This window comes from Motacilla alba, chromosome 2 (assembly GCF_015832195.1).
Source record: "Motacilla alba alba isolate MOTALB_02 chromosome 2, Motacilla_alba_V1.0_pri, whole genome shotgun sequence".
Taxonomy (NCBI): domain Eukaryota; kingdom Metazoa; phylum Chordata; class Aves; order Passeriformes; family Motacillidae; genus Motacilla; species Motacilla alba.
Genome location: NC_052017.1, coordinates 90,681,917 through 90,702,898, shown reverse-complemented (window position 1 = coordinate 90,702,898; position 20,982 = coordinate 90,681,917). Strand labels below are relative to the sequence as shown.

General features: G+C 38.9%; 2 protein-coding genes across 2 annotated transcripts in view; one reads left to right on the top strand and one right to left on the bottom strand.

Annotated features, from left to right (window-relative positions):
* ABITRAM (actin binding transcription modulator) lies at window positions 1-3,845 on the top strand. The gene is made up of 6 exons (XM_038123381.1): window positions 1-135; window positions 210-261; window positions 2,459-2,588; window positions 3,249-3,325; window positions 3,396-3,465; window positions 3,534-3,845. The coding sequence occupies exons 1-6, from the start codon at window positions 72-74 to the stop codon at window positions 3,660-3,662; spliced, it is 522 nt and encodes a 173-aa protein (XP_037979309.1). The 5' UTR covers window positions 1-71; the 3' UTR covers window positions 3,663-3,845.
* Window positions 3,685-20,982, bottom strand: part of CTNNAL1 (catenin alpha like 1) — a 57,617-nt gene continuing 40,319 nt past the window's right edge. Inside the window, exons 9-19 of the mRNA XM_038123352.1 lie at window positions 19,624-19,782; window positions 18,086-18,178; window positions 17,622-17,772; window positions 11,811-11,848; window positions 8,594-8,644; window positions 8,341-8,495; window positions 7,494-7,542; window positions 6,649-6,705; window positions 6,411-6,530; window positions 5,175-5,258; window positions 3,685-5,075 (exon numbers count right to left, since the gene is read on the bottom strand). Of these exons, the coding sequence (XP_037979280.1) occupies window positions 4,914-5,075; window positions 5,175-5,258; window positions 6,411-6,530; window positions 6,649-6,705; window positions 7,494-7,542; window positions 8,341-8,495; window positions 8,594-8,644; window positions 11,811-11,848; window positions 17,622-17,772; window positions 18,086-18,178; window positions 19,624-19,782 (1,119 nt within the window). The 3' untranslated portion in view covers window positions 3,685-4,913. The remainder of the gene's footprint in view (window positions 5,076-5,174; window positions 5,259-6,410; window positions 6,531-6,648; window positions 6,706-7,493; window positions 7,543-8,340; window positions 8,496-8,593; window positions 8,645-11,810; window positions 11,849-17,621; window positions 17,773-18,085; window positions 18,179-19,623; window positions 19,783-20,982) is intronic.

Below are 20,982 nucleotides of genomic sequence, written 5' to 3'. Positions count from 1 at the left end.
GAGGGCCGGGCCGGGGCCGCCTCCCGCCGTCATCGCGCCGCGCCGGCGGGGCGGGCCGCGCCGGGCCGGGCATGGCTGAGGGGGCGGCGGGGCCGGGCGGCGCCGAGCGCTACTTCACACGCTGGTACAAGCCAGGTACCGCCGGGGCCGCGCCGGGCAGGGCCGGGGTGGCGGCGGGGCCCTGACTCCTCTTTATGCCCTTCTTGCAGACGTGAAGGGGCGGCCGTGCGAGGACTTCTGCGTGCTGCAGCACTCCAACAGGCGAGTGGCCGGCGGGAGGCGGGCTCCGCCTCTGCCCGCCTCGGGCTGCGCCCGGAGGGAGCGGCGGTGGCTGCAGCAGCCGGGACGTGGGCAGGGTTGGCCTGGGACACAGCACCGGGCGAGCGTGCGCTGTCCGGGAAGGTGGGAAGATGGGAGAGTGACTAAGCGGCCTCCCCATCCTTTAATTACTGCTCCAATGAGAAACGGGGAGGCTTGGCCTCTTCCCCCCGACGGCCCCCCGCACCTCCTCGTACTGCAGTGTCCGCGGTGCTGCCCCCGCTGCCTTGCACCCTCTCCTGCTGAAAGGGCCCCACACACCGTCCCTAGGGGCGTTCATGGAAACACGGGACTTGGCGCTCAGTGCCATGCTCTAGTTGATACGGTGATGTTCGGTCACAGGCTGGACTCCATCTCAGAGGTCTTTTCTAACCTAATTGGTTCTGTGATCATCAGTGGCAGAAGAGAAACCTTCCAAAAGGCCTTTGCGTAATGACATTTTGAAGGAGTCTGTTTAACTTGATTTAGAAATCCTTCAGTTTGAACAAACACTCAGCTTTTTCTAGATAAAACTTAATTGCTTTTCATTGTACATTTGTGCACTAATTGATGGTGAAAGCAGGATAGGAAAGTGCCTTGCTTCTGCCTGGATGTAGCTGGATATCCAGTTATTAGGAGTAAATCAGCCTGTACCTGATGTGGGGGTCTCCTTCCATACCTTACCTCTCCCTGCTGCAGCCTGTTAGGGCATCAGGAGCATTTATTTGAGGGGTGTTCAGTCCCAGAGAGAAGAACAGAACCTAACTACTGTTCACACAAAAACTGCCAGGGCCAGTGGCTCATGGGCTGAGGGAAGGTGAAGCAGCATTTGTCTTCCTGGTGCGTTGCCTGCTCTAGGAATTCAGAGTAAAAAGAAGGGTATGCCTGGCACAGGGCACAACCATCACCTTGCTGCAGCCTTTGGAGATGGAGCTTCTCTGTGGCTGTTGTCTGCAGTTCTTCCTCAATTCTTTAAAAAGGGAAACCGAGTACCTTCCAATAATAGGTGTGACAGTAACAGCCAGGAAGGACACCCTTCCATTTGTACTGAATATAGTTACTAATCTCAGGTGTCTCATATAAACAATAGTTTAAATACCATTGATCTGTTCAATTGTCCATGAAGACTGTTCTACTACTTTGAATTCTAAAAAATCAGGACCCTTGGATTCTACAGCAGCTTAGCCAGATATTCTGTAAAGTATTTTACCATTATTATATATGGGGCTGTGACTCAGTTTGGTGTTTCTAGGCACTGTGAAGTTGTCTCCTAATTTTTTGTTTTGCGGGTTTCAGCTCCATCAGGTGACAGCTCAAAGATAACCTGTCATCTTCCCCTTAGAAGCAGGCTGGGGTGAAGGGAGGTAGCTTTGCTGCTAGGACGTGCTGGATGCATTCCCCGGGATCCAGCTCCCTCTTGTGGGAGCTGCTCAGCCAGAACTCCCTAGGAGTGTGGGGAGATAGATATAGCAGCCACAGGGAGAGGTCTGGTTCTGTGCCCTGCTTTTCTCTGCAGTCACTCTTGTGTTGATTCTGGTGCTTGCTGTAGGTTTTACACTGTCAAACAGAGGAGCTTCCACTCTCTTCATGTGCTGGCAAGTTCATGATTGATTGTGCATTAAGCCTGGTTCTAGGCCAGGTAGGCCTAGTCTCTTCAGCTGGGCTCATCTCGAACTGTGTCATGGTAAGAAATAACCCCTCATTAGAAAAAATGAAATATAAGCAGCAAGTTAACTAAGGCCCAGATCACGGAAGGATTCCTCAGCTGTTCACTCATAGGGCCTTTAGCTGTTGAGAAAGACTCCTTTGTGTTACATTTTGTGGTAAAAGTACGCCACACTTGTTGAGTACCTACTTCAGCTACTGGCCGAAATGAACCAACCATGCTCTCATGGGGTACAGCAGATAGAACAGCACTGGCTTATTTAAAAGCAGTAGTTTTCTTTCAGTAAGCAGTGTAGGGCTTTTGACAGTCCAGTCTGGTCTCTCAAAATGAAGCATTTTCCATGGGAATGGCTTTAGTTCAGAATGCCATTTTCGTTCAGTTTGATACAGCAGGTGTCAAACAAGATAGGCAGAGGAGGTTGTGGGACTTGCTTAGAGCACAAAGCTGTGGCTTCTTACAACTACAGTGGAATAATTATGTTCTTTTTTTTTGCAGAATCTGTGTCATCACCTTGGCAGAAGCCCACCCTCTTCTTCAAAGTGGGAAAACAATTAAAAACATTAATTACCAAATCAGTGCAAACTGTAGCAGACTTCAGAATAAGGTCTCTGGGAAGTCAAAAAGGGTATGTTTATCACACTGCCTGAGATCTTTCTGTCCTTTTTTGGAGAGAAACCCAGCAGGTTACTTTTGTGTTTCACTTGAAACCAGCCCCTCTGCACTTGAAGAATTTAAGACTTCCTGAAGAGGTGCCTGTCTGCCTGTCCCAGACAGGGTCTTGCAGTGCTCCTACAGCACTGGTGGTTTCCAGTATTGCTCAAACACACTTGCTTCTACTAATTTTTTTGGTAGTGTACAGAGGGACATAAACATTCCTGAAATAATAAAAATTTATTTCCAAAAAGATGTGAAGGATTTGGAGACTAGATAGTAGATGGGCCAGTTCAGCGTTGTGGGTTTTTGAAGGTGCAGTTTAAGTTGTTTACACCAAAATCAACGGTGCTGTTCCTCTCCCCTCTCCCTGACTTTAAATGACATCAAAACAGAAGTTGTGCTAGTCTGCAAGAAAATTATGGCTAAATCTGTAAGCTTGCAACAAGCTTCTGTTTGATTTGTGCAAGTAACTATGTTGGCATCTTCCCTTCTGTAGGGAAGCACAGCTCTGGAACTTTGAATGACCCATAACTATCACATGTCCTTCCTTTTAGACATTGCTGATGGTAATACTTTTACAAGCCCCGTGTAATTAAAACTACAGACATGTTTGTTTATTTTCCGAATGCAGGGAGCTCAGTTTTTAACAGAACTTGCCCCCCTGTGCAGGATATCTTCATCAGATGGGGAGGAATACACCATTTACAGGTAAAGTTTTTCCCATTTTTTCTTACCCTGACATACCCCACACATCTACAGAATCTGAACACTTTTGCAGTTGCATACGAGGGCGGCTGATTGAAGTGAATGAGAACATCCTTACTAATCCTGCTCTTCTGCAAGAAAAGGTAAGACACTTTCTTGTTCTTTATTGTTCAGCTTTTATTTCACTGCTAACTTCAGTCTCGCTTTTTAGCCATCAACTGAGGGGTACATTGCAGTGGTTCTACCCAAATTTGAAGAAAGCAAGAGTATAACTCAGGGACTTCTGACGCAGAAGGAGTACGAGGAAGTTTTGATGAAACGCCGCAGTTCTGCTTCATGAAATCAATTCTACACTTCCCATCTGTGTTTGATACTAAATAAACAACTTTTATTGTACACTGTGAGTTTTATAGTATGGAAGAGGCCCAGTGCCAGTTTTTAAAAGTGGAACTAAACTCCTTGATTCGTAAAAGAATAAACCAGTTCAAATAGTTTGTATATTAAAATTTCTGTAAAAACTTGACGTAAAATTTTTCTTTTTCTCTGAATTCTAGCACTACAGGTTTTTAAATAAGCTCAGAATAACATGTTGGAGATTATTTATGTTCCACAATCAGCTTTGCTTCTGCTGAATGCAAGCATAGTACATATAAAAAAAAATCACAGCATTTAGCTATCATGTAATTTAGCTAAACTAATATAATATGGAGTTTGACACAGGTGAATGGAAAATAAAAATGCAACAAAAGCCTGTGTACAAAGAGCAGATAAATTTGAAAATACGTATTTCACACCAAGTTATATTTTCATGGTATCCTGAAGTCAAATAATGCCCTTTGTACAGAATTTTGCAATAATCAGTATCTATTTTCTTCAATTTTAAATGGTATAATGGCAAGTCTGCATAATACTTCAGTGGTTCTACAGGCAACTCAAATTCTGCTCAGTAAGTTTTAATAAAAAAGAAAGCAACAACTGCCATCTACAAATAGGGTAAAGGAAAAAGGTTTTGATTAAAAATTATTAATCACTTAGAAATACACTTTTTGTGGAGATCAGTCATGTCAAGATTAAAATTCAGGGGTGAATCTATTGAAAGAGGTTTTTTTTTCCCTAGGACTACTTCATTGCAGGTATAACTTGTAACTAAGGTAACGTTTCAGTGCTTCAGGCCACAGCCTTTCAGACTATATTCCTGATTCTGCTTTATCAAATACATAGACTGAAATAGGCCAGAGATGAGTTTACAGACTTCAACAGTAGTGTTACATGTAGCATATGCAGCACAGGGGTCTTTATGTCTATTAGCAGCATCTTTGGGTTGACACATCCATTAAGACATTCATAAGCATTAATTACAAGATCAGTATCAATGGCGAGTATAGGAAAGGCATTCACATTATAAAAATACAGAACATTTAGACTAGCTTGTGTCTTAATGGCTAAGTAATGGGACATCTATTAGATGTGACAAAGGTCAACAGCTTTATATCAAATTAACCTGGCTCGACTTTCCACAAATGAAAGCAGTATTGAAACTTCAGCAAGTGTTATTTTCAAACGGGAATTCCTGCATTTCTTAGTGTTATGATTACTTGCTCTCTAAAAATGTCATGTTTGTTACATGATTTTCTAAAGACTTGATGCCAAATGTCTCCACTCTTCTTTCTGGAGTACGTGCATTTGTACCAGTTCGTATTCTGTCTTCTTTCCATGGTGGAGCAGGCTTAAGACAACCATTTCCCGCTTTATTCTGTGTATGCATATAAGAAAGATTTCTTAAAAACAACCAACCAACCCAAGCAAACAAACCCCAAAAGTTTTAAACAGTGCAGATTAAGCTAGTACTCACCTTTCTCAGTAATTTGCAGCAGAGTGGAAGAAGCTGACATAACAGAGTCATCACATTCCTTGTTTTCAGAATGCATGCATCAACCTAAACAAGACAATTAATAGTAGAGTAATACCTATTACTCAATACTTGTGTTAGGCAGTTGTTTTTGGCATGAGATGATCTGTTTTGAGCTGGGTTAAGTAATACTTTTCCTTTTAAAATATCTCCTAATCAAATGGGCTTGCCTACTTTTTTTTAAGCTTCTCTGTATAGCACATGTAAAACAAGAGCATCCCTTCTGTTAAGCACAACTTGAGCAGACACCAAGAGAACGAACTACTAATAATATTATATTAAACAGTAACAGAAGTCTCTTGGAAAGGAGCTCTTACGATCTAAGCATGAATCATCACAATTCTTCATGGTTTTCCTTTTGCCAGCATGATTTAGAGAGCCATGCATCATCTAAGCCTTAGTTCAACGTTACACTAAAAGTTATCTTAACACTCAGCACAGGTCACAAGTCTGAGCCCTCAGACATTAATTTGAGAACCTGTTACTGCTATGTACTGATACATCGCTGTATAAACAGGCTGAAGTTCCCATTTCATTTAGAACGTGTAAAACAAACCATGCAGTAGCCCCAAGGCGCTCGGTTTGGTTCTGAGTGGCTTGCATGCTTTAGCCAGTTTCACACCCTGCTGTAAAACTGAAACACCTTTTCCACAGCCAACTGCAAACAAACATCCAGCTTCATGGAAATGTCTTGCTCACACTGATCGCTGCTGGCTCAGGGATACTGATCCCCTCTGATCTCTGCAGATCTACTTGTGTTAACAGTGATGAAACTTTCATGGCAGCTGTCTCTGTAGTTATTTATAGCAAATATGAATATCAGAAGAAACTCTGCACAGTCCAGAGTAGACGCTGCCTACTGAGAAGCAAATGTGTTTCAGTAGTGGAGTTGGGGGTTTGGAATTTGTTACGTTTATGTTAAGCACCAGTAACAGTAATAACAGTAATTATTACAGTGGTGGAAATACATATTACCAGCTTCATTAAAATTTTGATCCCTGAAGTCCATACTGAGGTACATTTAATTACAGTTCCTGTTTATCTGAATGGAATTCTAGTGGATTACAGTACTACTGCAACCTTGTTCCATATTTTAACTGGAGCATAAATTAGTAAATTACTTTATTTCAAAACAAGTTAGGTGTTACTTTAAGAAAAATATATAATTCTTTACCTTACCTTTGTAAATGTAGCACTTTTACCCTGAGCAGAAGCTTTAGCTGTTGCCTGGAGCTGCTTGCACATAGAGATGAGTTTTTCAGCCTCCAACAGAAGCAAAGGCTTGTCATCATCACGTACCTGGTACGTCATCCAGGAAGACAAAATAACTCTGTGTTAAGACTCCAACATCAAGTTAAGGGAGAGGACAGCACAAGCAGCTTCTAAGCAGCATCACTGATGTGATAAGATACATCACCTGATCAGAAAGAGCATGAAGAGCTGAAGCAAGCTTTGTGCCCTCTGTGGCAAAAATCTGAAAGGAGGAGAAAGCATGTAACAAAATGAATCACAACAGAAGGTAAGGCTTTTTCCCTCCTGGTTTAACAGTGTGCTTTTAAGTAAAAAGGCAGCAGGAAATACTTGTAATAATGGTATACATCTACAGTTCCCAAGTCAGCAGTTTGCAGTGACTGCTGAAATAACAAGCTACACTACAAACTGCCATCCTCACAGATAAGCAGAGTTTAAAGGCTTTCCCTTTACATATAACAAAACCCCCAACTTCCAATTATTTTTTGCACCGTAGCAGCTCACAAATGTTTTGTGATGACACCTGCCCTGTTTGTTTATTGTCATTTCAAAGGTAACCAGTTACACACAGGTATGCATCCTGAAAATAGAATCTCACATCCCTTAATTTGGGCCCTTCTGTTTGCATTGTGCAAGTTTTTACATCTTCTTTCTTTCCCGTGAAAATCCTGCTGCTCAGACTAGGATTTAGTATCTGTTAACACTACCAGGGACTGAGCTGAGTGACACAACAAATACTACAGATGTGCTGAAGTCCACTCTGTTTTCCATAATGCCAGTTTGCTATCCCTCCTCCTAGCTGGAATCTATCCGTGTAATGATCCTGTCTGAAGCTACTACTGGAACACTGGGAAGTTCACTTTCAGAATATATATCAGAGTTAGGCTGCTCAAAGTCCACAGCTGCCAGTCAATTCATGGTACACTGTACTTATGTGTAAGGAATCGGACACTGAATTTCCTGTTTGGCTTCACTCAGTGGCTACATCCTCTTTTGTTAAAAACACATTACCTCTGCCTGGTGAAATAAATCTTGAGTAGTTTTCAGAAGTCCTTCTCCTCTGTGAGAAATAACAAAAGCAGAATATATGCCATTTATAGACTGCAGATTATTTTGCTTGCTACTTACAAAAATTATAGTCTCACCACTGAACATTTTACAGTTCACACCAGTGAACTGTAAATATCAGTCTTTTAGAAGATACTAGACACAACTACCTACAAGAACTGACTTAAAAAATACCTCACAAACACCTCAGTAGCTACAGCACTGTTGGGGAATTAACAACGGCTCTGTTCTCATAAGCTGAACAAGACTAGAAATCCACATCTCTGGCATACTGAGTATTACTGGACTAGTAGGTAACAAAAAAAAAAAAAAACAACAACTCAACTCTGGTAAAAAACCCACAAGCAAACCTAAATTCTTCAAGTAAGAAAGCTGACACTGCACAGGCAAGTTTCAGATAAACACTTTTCAGTACAAGGATCAGTAATTCTCATCTACAGTTATATCTCATCTACAGGTATGTACTTGTGCTTTAATTCCCTAAATTTTCAAAGTATTTATGAACATAATTCTCAAAATGTTTTCCATACCCAAGAGACATTTAAATAGATGCCCTCCAACGAAACAGATGTTAAGCCCTTTAAAAATAATGTGGGGTTTAAAATCAGGGGCTTTTAAAACAGTTTAGAAATTTACAGACGTTTATAAAGCCTACAGACAGAACCAAGTTCCTTTCTAAAATGGTCCCAATTATTCAGAATTTCATTCTGAAAATGAAAATTTGTTCTTTCTTATAAACACTGTTAATGCTGTTTTTCCCACCAAAATTTGTCATGTGTACTGTAATTACCTGGTAAATAAATACATGGAGTAGGCCATACTTGACATGCCCTGTCCATGTTGCACAATCTCATTCTCCTGATCCTCCCATTTCTCTGTCTCAGAATCCACTTCAGATGTTAGCAGATGCAATTCTAATCCAAGTTTTGCAATTTTCGCCTGTTCCTGTAAATGGTAACCATATTTATGGCACTTAAAAACACATTCTTCAGACAAGACAAAAATATGAAAGGAGTTTTTGTACTAAAATGATGCCATCTTACCTCAGTATCTAGTTTGACTGGCTTTAATGCTTTCAGATTTGCATTATGCTTCTGTTTCAAAATAAAAATAATATTTTTAAATAAAAGGAACTGGTAATAATTTTACTTGCAAATCTTAAAGAGGTAGCTCTATATTCAGAGAAAGACTTTGCAGGAGAGTTCCAGAGGTTCAAACAAACTTCTCAGCAGAAACTGAGAACCCGTTCTGATCTGTCTGTCCTGAAATTGCAAGGAAAAGACCTCTTGCACAGTTGTCAGGCTCCACTTCCTAATGCTGTGCAGTCTCTTCTCTTTACCCTGTAAATCCTCAATAATACTCAGGACTAAACAGTCTTCCTGAAAGTATTCCTGCACTGATTTTTCAATCAGTGACGGTACTGATATAACAGGGATGCTGATTTGGCTAATAGCAAGCTGACATAGGCTACAACCCATCCGAATGCTGGTGTGAGGAGGCAGCCCATTATTCTGTGTCGCTCTGGAGAAGAAGGTGTAAGCAAATACACTGATCTTTTCATGGGTTTCCTTCTTTTTTTTAAGTCATGAACTATCCAAAATAGAAGTCTGTCTGGAAGCCAAATATTAGCTCATATTAAACAATAATTAGATCAGCATTTCTACAGTACTCATGTGAGTGGACTACCTGGTAAGGCAGTGCTTGCCAACTGCATGACACACTTAGGCAGTAACTCATAATTTATTTCTTAATTATTTGTTGTTCTTGGCTTTAATTTGATGTGCTGGTGCTGTCACTGTGCAAAGACAGCAAAACCACCAGATGTGGGAGGCACAATCCACATTCAGAAACCACTGGATTGCACAGGAGTAGTACAAAATTGGTGTCGTAACATGGAGAAGTGTGAGGCACAGGAGGAAGCTGGATAATCTCAGTGCCCAACTGAGAGCCTTGTCTGAGATTCTGAAAAACTCTGAAAAAAACCTGCTGCTATTCATTCGTGGGAGTACTTGGGCAAATTAGGTTCAGTAATGCAAGCAGGAAAAAAAAAAAAACAACCAAGAAACAACACTGTTCATTGTGAACAGCATCAGAAATGAGATTTTGGTCCTATTTCCATTTCTCACTTCAAGAATCTGAGCAAAAGTACTCATGCTGAAGTTCCTACTGCAATTTAGTGCTCAGTTTAACTTTCTGCCATTTCTCTTTTCCCATCCAAAAATGTTTAAATATTCTGAATCTTATGAATGTCTACCCAGATTAGACACTGCAATTCTGCCTATGTATTAGAAATGCTGATCTCATATCAAAACATTTAGCACAAAGGACTGAACTCTTAATTGTGATTTGACTATACTGCGTATTAGAAATGCAATTTCAGAAAGGCTGTTTTCAAGGCAGTGTCTTAAAAGAAGAAAGGAAGACAAAATCAAACTAGATTTTGTTTGTAAACACAAATTTTGGTCTAGAAGGTGTGGCAAATATTTAAGCTGCAGAGTCAAGGAAGGGTATTCAAGAAAACCAGCACTGGTTACAAGTTTTTCCATTCACAAATAACTAAAGAAAGCTCAGAATGTTTTTGTAGTTTTCTCCACTCTAGTGTTCCCTTGCATTATTTTAATAGTACTGTTATTAAAAGTCAGTAGATATGTTATTGTGCTTTTAAAACATAGAGAAAACATGCTTTTTAAACTATAGAGAAACAATAAGCATTAAGTACACTCATGAATCATCACTGCTGCTCTGATCCTCATCTACAGCATGGTCTAGGGTGCCACTCATTACCAGCAAACAGCAGAGTGGCAATTAAACAGATGTAAGAAAATATGTGATCTAATTAGATTGGCAGGAACAGTGTGGCCTCTGTGCAGGGACAGCGTGGGCGTCAGCCAGGCACAGCAGATCTGTGGTGGCAGCAGGGGGAGGAGAGGGAGAGGAACAGCACCGGGAAGAAAGGCAATTCCAAAGCTCAGAGCATCAGCTAGGCAAAGAAGTCACCCAGTGAAGAAACTGTGGTGTCCTGTGGATGCAATCTACATTTTCTGTCGACTTTAAAACTGTGCATTTGTAACTCCCCACAATGTTAAGTATCTTGCAAAACTCAAAAAGAAGGCAGCAACCTTTCAAACAATACAAAGCAGAACTGTTTAAATGCTGACCACAAAATTTTTATTGATTATTTTTAAAAACATATGAATCTGTGGGACTCTGACTTCAAACATTTAATCTCCAAATTATGACATCCAGAAGCTATGTGTCCTAGTCAAACTGGTGAGGGACAGAAACCCTATCCAAAGTTTCAGTATTTAGTTCCATAACTGAAATTCGCCCATGCTCAAGCAGCCTAACATATTCTATTTAAATCTGCAGATTGGCTTTGTAAAACTTCTTTATAAATATTGGATTTATAAAGCTTTTATCTTTTCATTAAGAGTCAGAAGTTGCACTGTGTTTGAAACTGCAGAATTGCACAACACAAGACATGGAGACAGAGGACCTTTTCAAACCGAAATTCCTTTACATGTTAAGGAAAAAAAGCAACAAGAGAAAGAAACAAGCTAGAGCTTACTGTACCTTTTGAGACCATTCTTTTCCTTTTTCCTACCCATGGAAAGAGATTCAGTTCACAGCAAGTGAACAAAATGACTGATTACATGACACTATCAAGATTTAGAAGGCTTCCTAACACACACATGCTCTCAGAAACAGTGTAATAGCAATTATAATCAGCTAAAGATGTTAAATACCTCACACCTAAAAGCTGGATATTTGGTGTAACTTTTTTCTCTACATTAAACACACTTAAGATCAAGGAAGGAAACAAGAACACATCATTTTAAAAGGCTACAACAGGCTTGAACATGAATCCTTGTTCCAAACAGGTTAACTCAGGCTATAATGTTAAGTCTTGGTAGTATGATTTATTTGTTCTTTTAATTTTCAGTATATTGCAGCTTATTCCTACTGTTTTAATAGCAACAATGCACTTTTTAATTATATAGCATGAAAGTAGAGTATGTGGTAAAAAATTAATGAACAGGAATTAAAGTTTATGTATAATCAAAGTGATTAAAGCACGTAACATAACTAGTAACATTTGTCTTCAGTCTGCTTATTATTCACTTAATAAACTGACAAACTTTGATATTTTACTGTCAGCCATCCAGTCAGGATGCATGTAACCAAGATATTGTTAGGCTCCCATCAAGCTGTGACAGGGAAAGAAATCAAACAGAGAACAGCAGATACAAAGCAACTTACCCCTGGTCTGGGCAGTGATAGGTAGACACGCTTCTCTCCTATGAAGAACACACAGGTTTATACCAAAATTTAGATACAGATTTTAATCAGTGGGATCAAATGCCTTACTTCATCCTTCCTTAAACTGCAGTACTATAAAAGCAAATTACTTACCTGTAATTCCTCCTCTCTGAATACTGCACAGGATCTTCTGTCTCATGCTTTCAGAGACAGGCCAAGAGGTCTGTACTGCTTAGATTTTAGCAACTGGCAATTAAGAAAGCTTCTCTGAACATTTCCCTCAGTAATATTTCTAGTCTCCTGCATGTATTTCACAAGGAAAGTAAAGCAATTCTCTCCAATGACTCACTAGCTACATGCACCCATTTTGTCACAAAATACGGAACATAAAATTGTAGCTCCATGTATGGCTTTTCTTGGTATGGGTTGAATGCTCTGAAATTTGGAGTAGACAGTGCCACTAGTGAGAAACACCTAGGCAGGTTTTCCTAAGTAATGCAAATAAAACTCTCATGTTGTACTGTACTATACGTATCCCACATTTGCTGTATTTTACGAAGGAAGTTCTACAGCATTTTACACACTTCTTGAATTGATTCTTGTATTGCCAGGAGCCTACAATATTCCAAGTCTGAGCAAAATAAATTAAGAAAGAAAAAAATCCTTTTTGGGTGTTACCTAAAAGTTGATAAGACTTTATTTTCAAGAAGAAACACTGCCTGGGCTAACAGCCTAAGATTCGAGTTTCAATTACCAGAAGATATAATAGTCTATGAAGACTTGCATTTATTACAATAGATTCAGTTGCTACAATTGCTAATTGCTCCTCTTGTATCAGCTCCTAGAGAAATTCCATTCTGAGTCCTCAGAAAACAGTTCCTTGTGCATTCAGGATTTTTTGAAAGCATGCCCTTTATCTCCTGACACAACAGGAAGATCATAATCTCTGTATCTAGGCAACTGACTCCTACAATTTTAGGACACCAACAAGTGTCCTTCAACCCTCTTGAAAAATAGGAAAAATGGAACTTTCCTTCCTAAGATGACTTTTCCCTTCCCCTATGCTGTTTTGCAAAAGATGAATGAGCTAACAGGGCACAAGCTGCATAACCTTTTTTTTTCCCAGAATGATCAGTGTTATTCATATATTAATTGCCCAAACATGTATGCAAGCAAGATTTCTCCCTAAAGACCAATACAAATTAGGAGAAGTCATTTACAACATCCTATACATCAAAACACCAGCTAAAGGGCATGTAAGACATACCAAGAACAAAAGTGAACTTGCAATTTTAAATGCTGCAGCATAAAAGATCTCCTTGGAGCTATGTAAAAACATGTTGTGTCTTGTTAGAAAGTTCAAATACAGAAAGCTTTGACACAACAAATGGAATAAAAATGCTCACTGCAATGACACAGTACTTGCACACACAAGGCAGGAATTCAGAATTATGGAAACCAAATGGAAAACAGAAGAAAATATAGAATTGCCTTTGCTCTTCTGGTAATTCCCATTATTTGGCTTAGCAAGGTTTCGTTGCTCACCATATTCAAAAAGAAGAAAGATCTAACTATTTATTTTTTGGAACATTTAAAAAAACCCTAAAGATCACAAAATATGCATACAAAAAACACACTTCACTGGACCCACAGATACCAAGACCTTTCAAAGGAGCAGATCAACTCAGGTCAGAGATAATCCTACTTAATCAGAAAATACTTAATTCCATCAGTATAATCACAGAACTTTTATTTGATTCCATTAACAGAATATACATATGTAATTTTTTAGGTATTTAATTTTCTTAGTTTGTGTGTCAGATCTTTGCTATTTATCAAGAAGGCTTTTTTCACCACATGATGGTCTTCTTTTTATTTTACTCTGCCTTTGTTTTTCCTAATGTGTTTTCTTAAACATATTTTTCCTTTTTTTATTTTCCTTCACTTAAAATTGATTTCCATTATTTCATTCTCTGTCTTCCAATTTTCTGCTTTCTACTATTTCCAATCCTGATTTTCCCTCCATAATACCCCTATTTCAACTTTCAATTCCCACTTTTGATGTCACTTCTTCTCTGAGAGTATGGCAACATGCCTGCTTCACTCTTCTTCCTAGAATCGGAGCTTCCTAATTCTGATCTGCATCACCTATTCATCACCTACAGCCCTTCAGAAATCTCGTGGTCATTCAACTTCTCTCAAATCAAGTGGGCAAAACAAAAAAGGAGAGCAGAAAAGTATGTTATCTTCAGAAATCGTTCTCTCACTTCTTACCCCAGTTACAAGGCAGCAAATCAGAGGATCATTTATTTACAATCTTCTCCACCATGTTCAAACAAAAACATTACAAAAAAGAGCTTGGCTGACATCCAACAGCTTGGATTGATGAAAGGTACTTTTGTCAGGTGGTTCATCTCAAAGTGCAAGAGCCTCAGAGTTAAGCATCAAATGGAAATGAACCAAACAATTCCTCTGTGGGCAGAATCAAACTTCCCATGCCTGGCAGAAGGGAAAGGTTACCCTCTTGAGGAGCCTGTCACCCTCCTCATCCCAGCCTGTACACACCAACACCGTGGAGAACAGACCTCCTCACCACTGGATTAAAAAGCTGTTTAGGACTGAGCAAAAGACAACTCTACTTTGCTGTACAGTTCTGCACAGCACAGGAATATTTCCCAAATATAAATGAGGGTTACTGGGCTGTGCTCACCAACCTCCCCCACTCCGTCGTGCCTATGAATCCTGCTACTCTAGAGAAGCCCTCTTCAATTTGGACGTGTTCTGGTATAATTTCATTAAAATTGAGTAAAATATTGCTTCACTTTCAAGCCAAATCCAGCTCCTCCCATGTGCATTTGGACTCTCAGCATAAGAAATATCTCATTTTATGTTATGAAAAAAACTCCCATTGGATAAAGGAACTAAGCAATTACTCGTGAAAATAAAGAAATGAGTATAAACAATGTGAATCTAGTGTAATCCGAAAAATGGTTCTTTTATTTGATGTGTCCAGCACATTTAGTCACCATTCAATTTTTGCATCTTAAGCCGTATTCTGAACTCTCTAACAAAGCCAAACATTTAAATTGGTAGTACAAAAATACAAGATTTTAAACTGAGGAGAAAAAAAAATATACCTCTTACTGTAATTCTATCTCTTCTTACATACAGTCACAATTTTACTATGAATAAAGCACTTGATACATTTTAGTCTGTAAAATAAAGACACTTTTACCAACCTCAACATTAAGACAAGTGTAATGAATTACAAGAAGAATAAAGCCTTATCAAATATTGTGAAACTCCATTGTGTTTGGAGGCAAAAGTTTTGTGAATGCCACTCCTATAACCTCTCAGCAAGTAAATATGTTAGTTTTATTTATTTACTGGATCACCAGATCCAGTGTTTTCTCAGAGAAGAAAAATGTTGTAAGTGGCAAAGTAACTTCAGGGTATCTTCTGGTAGAAAAAAGGTGGGGGTGTTCAGGAGAGATTTTTCCCCTCCCTTTTTTTTTTTTTTAATGACAAGAGTCACTCTGAAGTCCAACAACAGAAAACAAACAATCAAAACCAGATTAGCCCACAATAGAGACGAAAACTTTTCAGAAGACAGGTGGATGTAAGAGACCAAATTACTTCTAAGGACATGAGTGGTGGCAACTACGAAAACCTCCGAATTCAGAGGAAGTCTGGGCCACGTGACAAGGAAAAAGGAGATTTCTTAACAGTGTTTTGGTGACACAAGATCTAACACACCATGGCCACAGAGAGAACAGAGGCAATGCTTAGTATCTTACCAGTGGTGGTATCAGAACACTCTATGCTGAAAGAAAGACTGAGGAAATGAGAGCCAGTAACAAGAACACACTTGTGTGGTTATGCCAAACAAGAGAAGTCTTCACTGCATCACTCATGATGGCCTCCAACCTGCTCAGCAACACCTACCCATTCTCCTTTCCCTCCTTCAATCAAGGACATTGGGTTGCCCTTGTGAAATGATGCTTTAAAGAAAGTGGAAAATAACACTTATGGAAAATGTGTTATCTGCCATCAGCAGTCCCTAGAGAAAGCTATTAACCACAGAGGAGGCTGGGCATCTGACATCAAGAACCATTTGTTTGGAGAGCCAAGGATATGCTTCGCTGTGGCTGCATGATTCTCATCCTATTATTTTTAAATACAGTAATATCTATACATATGTATGCACACACACAGAGATATAAATATATAAAAAGGCTATCATTCAACCTGGCTAGACCATTGTCTGAATATGAAAAAAAACAGATACTGCATGATCAGCCCTAAAGACTCCAAATTTATTCTTACAAGTTAACAATAGCATAATAGCATAATTTAAGTTTCATTTTATAAAATATTCTCTTTAAGGAAAGCAAGTTTGACCCTGGCTCCCAAAACAAACAAACAAAAAATCTGCTGAAAGTTAAAAGGCCATAAACAGGCTCTCTGCACATATTTATGTGGTATTTCAGACCAAGGTGGAAGAACAGCTGGGATAATCACTTTTTTCTCAGAAGTCTCAAACTGCCAATAACCTGAAGTACACACAATTATTGTAAACCCACTCAGAATTTCAACATATGTTTTCTTTTTACAAGTCTTGAAGCTCAGCCACACACCCATTCACCAACCAGCAACAATAATTTAAGATATTACACCACGTGATTAGTTGCTACTGTGCTCAAAATGCTGGCAGTAAAGAACTGCTTACACAAAAAAATCAAGAACAGAAATTTAAACTACAGAATCAAGTCTGAAAATGAAAAGAGGGATCAACAGCAAGATGAAGTATTGTATCATTGATAAAGTGTCATCTAACCTGAATAAGGATTTACATTTTCTGTATCTCAGATACAAAGTGCCCGTATTTAGCTAAACCTAAGCTTTCGAACCTGAGTGATTTCCTTAAAAATACAAGACATTCAGTATTATTATATATTACATTCTATCTGTATGCAATTATCCCTTAAAGACTGAAACAAAGACATAGCTATAAGATGTGTGACAGGCCACACTAAAGACATAATCTGAAAGAAAATTATGTGGTATAAAAATGAAAACCAAAATGCCTTCCATTTTAAAGGTAAATTACCCTATGCTAAAAGTAGACACAGAATTTTTTTCCTTAAGATTCCAAGCTTTTCTTCTACATGTTGTACAAATACCAATAAACTTACCAACCAGAGAAAAAAATCCCAAGATTGTGCAGAGTCGTCAGAAATTCCATCCAGGAGAAAGGACAGCAGTTTAAAAATCAAATAACTACATTCACTACATTATGAAGTGAATACAAGGCAAGCTGACAGTATAGAACATGTATGTAAATATGTATTTTCCCCAAATACAGGACATTATTTAAACATGCCACAATTCAAGTTTATCTTGACTGTCATGAACTGATGATATGTCCAAGACAAAACAAGGGGTGGGTGAAAGCCCTACCACCCCTTGTATTTGGACACTGTTGGCAAAGAGCCGTATCAAACACTTTTGTGTCCTTTGAACAGTTCCATTTGATTTCTCTAGAACTAATCCCAGTGCAGAAAATTAAACATAGCTAATCTTACATAAATCAGGCCTTTAAATATTTGTTGCTTTTATTTGAAAAAATCCAATAAGCAGCCTGATTTGACATCTATACAAACCAAACATATTTGCGTATTACTACCTAGACCCCACAGAATGTGGAACTGTTTACTGCACTCCACTCTTAAGAAAACAGAATTTCCTAAATCACACTTAAAATTCTTACATTTGAAGTTACATTTTTGTATTTCTACACAGCCTTCTTACCTCTTCTTCCTTCAAACACATCGTTGATTTCTCTTAACAACAGAGACATGTCACTCAGTTGAGACTCCCAGGCCTCGCAGAACACCTCAAGATTTTCTTTTGCAATCTTGCTAGATGGATGTAATGCCAGGGTTTCTGCAGCAGAAATTATCTGGACGAAGAACAAAGCATTTGCTACTGCAAGTCCTAGTACACTGTGTTCCACATGAATTCACAAATGCCTCCCCAGGCAAAACACAGAAGTAAACTGCTACTCTTATGTCTTCATAGTGTATTCATCTGACAACTGCAGGCCTGATGATCTCTCTTGTGCCTTCTTTTAGCTACCACCCAGCATTAAAGCAAATTTCCTTCTTAGAAATGAATGCTTTGAACAGGTAAACATTAGGTCTCCTAAAAATTCACACAGGTAATTTTTATTGATTTATGTGTAGTAGAAGAGGCCAGTTAAAAGCTGAACATACCTGTGGGCCAGTGACCTGAAAGGTATCCTCTGCATGTATGCAAGTTATCTCAAGGGGCTCAGTTCCAGAAACATGCCTCAGTAAGCGACACATCTGAATAATTTAAAAAAAATTAAAAGAATTGTAAAAAATGTACATCTATTAGTAGGGAGAAAAGGTGTACATACAAAAATAAGGTGTACAAACAAACACAAAGTTATTGATTGTCCTTTTAAATATTTACTGGGGACTTCACAGCTGGGTGCTTCTCAGGGAGAAATAATAATAAAAATGGGGCTAAATCCTGACTTGAACAGTGTGGAAAATCACTGAGAGAAAGGAAAGCCTTAATAACTAAATTAAAGTAAAACAAGACCAATTTCATGTATTTATGACTGAATAAAACTGAAAGTAAACACACATACAGAACTTGGAAAAACTGTAGAATAAATAACTTTAGCAGAACAGGCTTATTCAGCAATAAGCAACCATATGGAAAATTTAGGCTTTCATTATCCAATGGACTAAATTATCTTTGAGCAAATCAGTGTCAAGTTAGTTTAGGGAAGTAATACCATTTCCTTCATCATATTTTTAGGAAGATTGAAAATGAACTTTGGGTTGAAAGGAACATGGAAGTTTTCAGATCAAAAGGAATTTGTAAGACAGAGACAGCATGTATGAAACTTACTGCACATCATCAGACATGCTGCAAGGTCTCACATGCAAGCACTATTTAACCTTCTGGTTATGCCCGAAAAAAACATTTGATGTCTCACTAGAACACTAAATAGCCACAGATCAAGGGGACATTGAAGTTGAAATTAAAAATTCAAAGCATTGTTCTGCCAGTCATGGAAGTTCAAGGGTGTTGCTTCTGCATATTCATAGTTCTGGGGAGGAATCCTCAAGCCCTCTATATCATAATTTTTTAGAAATGAGTATTGGATATCATGCAAGTACAGCTGCTGGCATCACCACATTTCAGATCAAAGTGATCTATATTTGTATGTCTCCTGCTGGCATAGGTGCCTCTGCTCATCTGTGGGAGAGACAGTAACAAGATATACGTGGTTGACATCCCCTGCACATATTGCTTTTCACAGAGGAGGATGATTTTCAGTGGCCCTCTTGACTAATCTTCAAAATATCAAACTCATTGCATTAACTGTGTATCTCCAGCATTCTTGTATATCTGGATTCAGCTATTGTTGGATGCCTGCTGCTTGAAAGAAAGGAGTGATAATTTCCTCTTGGACCTAGAAACTTAGATTTTTTTTCTTAATATTGTAGGCCAAATTTCTACAAATAGATTGAGTCTAGATCCATGAGGAGAATTGGGCACAAATGTAAATTCCTGCTACAACACTTGCAGGCCACAGTGATGTATCTGGCTCAGACCCTGACAAGAACAACCCAAAATTCAACAGCACACTAGGAAATAAAATAAAATAAAACTGCAAAAACACAGACCAAAGCCTTCCTAAAGAACAGAGTGATGCAAATCCAGCCACTCATTTTCTAAGTGTCCTATACAATGAAAGCAGGTGTGAACTCACCTCAACAAGCTGTTCTTTCTGCTCTGATAGCTTGCAAGTATATTCTGCTACAGCTTCAAGATTTCCTTCTACTCCTGTGATTTTTAATGCTTTGAGAACCATATGATCTGTATGGTATTTTAGAAGATCTGCTGCCAGAGATGTTGCTGCACTGTGGACCTTGAATAGCATTAAAAGAAGGAGAGATAAACCATGGAACAGAAAAAAAATATCTATCCAGTACCAAGTCAAACAAGCTTAAGAGACAGATTAAGTTTTCAAGAAGCACAAACTTTACTGGCATGAAAGCTCATATACCGCTTGTTTATTATCTGGAGTTTTAGTTCTTCAATTACTATTCAAAGAACAAAGATAAAATCCACTGCAATAAAAAAAAAAAAAGCCAAAAAACTCTCCCCACAAACAAGAAAAAACAACTTCACAACCAAATGTGGAGAGAAACAAAAGAGCAGCGGGGTAAAATGAGGCCATGACGTTATCACACCACTGCTTTCTGATTATGTTACAGCTAGGGAAAAACCAGGTGCATGAAATCTGTGGGTCACCAAGTTCGGCATAAGCAAAGCACAATGGCCATTCCACTTCTCCTAAAGAACACACATTGAACTGTGTAAATCAGACTGAAACCACACAAAACTGAATTTATAATATATTAGAAACATATAATATTATATAATATATTAGAAATTAGAATTATCAGTGATGCAAAGAAAAGCTTGAATATAATCAGCTTGTGACACAGCCTTAGCAAAGTATAAAGCACCTTTTCTACAAGGAGATGGGTCTTGAAGAAGTCTCAATCTCCCTACACTCCCAACAAGCAAGGAGAAGCTTCTCATTTGAACACATCTCTAAATCCAGACACGCACTCAGAAACTGTGAAGGACCCTCGTTGAAAACAGGTATCAGTGACAGCCGCTGCTAGTTCTAGTAACTAGTCACTAGGTTACCTGCATCCTGCAATCAGCCCCATCTTAAGAACACTGCTAAAACCAAAACAGCAACCTCTTTAGAAACAGCAGAATATGCTCATAGGACTATTGAGTCTTGTAATACTGCACTCACTTTGCTAGACTAGACTGAGTACAGAACAAACTTGGTGTTCAAGAGGAAGTATTTTTCCAGCTCTTATGAATGCAATGAGCTTGGAACTCACTCCATAGAGAAGAGTGTTTACTGGAATGGTATGTTGGGGTTTTTAATTCACTGGACTCCATTTTTACCCCTTCCTCTGGCAATACTTCCAGTGCATCCAGAATTAAGTTCTTCTGGGTTTGTTTTTTAATTTCACAAAAGAAAAGACAACTGAATTATTGCCTCAAAACCTGCTGCAATTGTTTTTTAGAGGGGGAAATATGA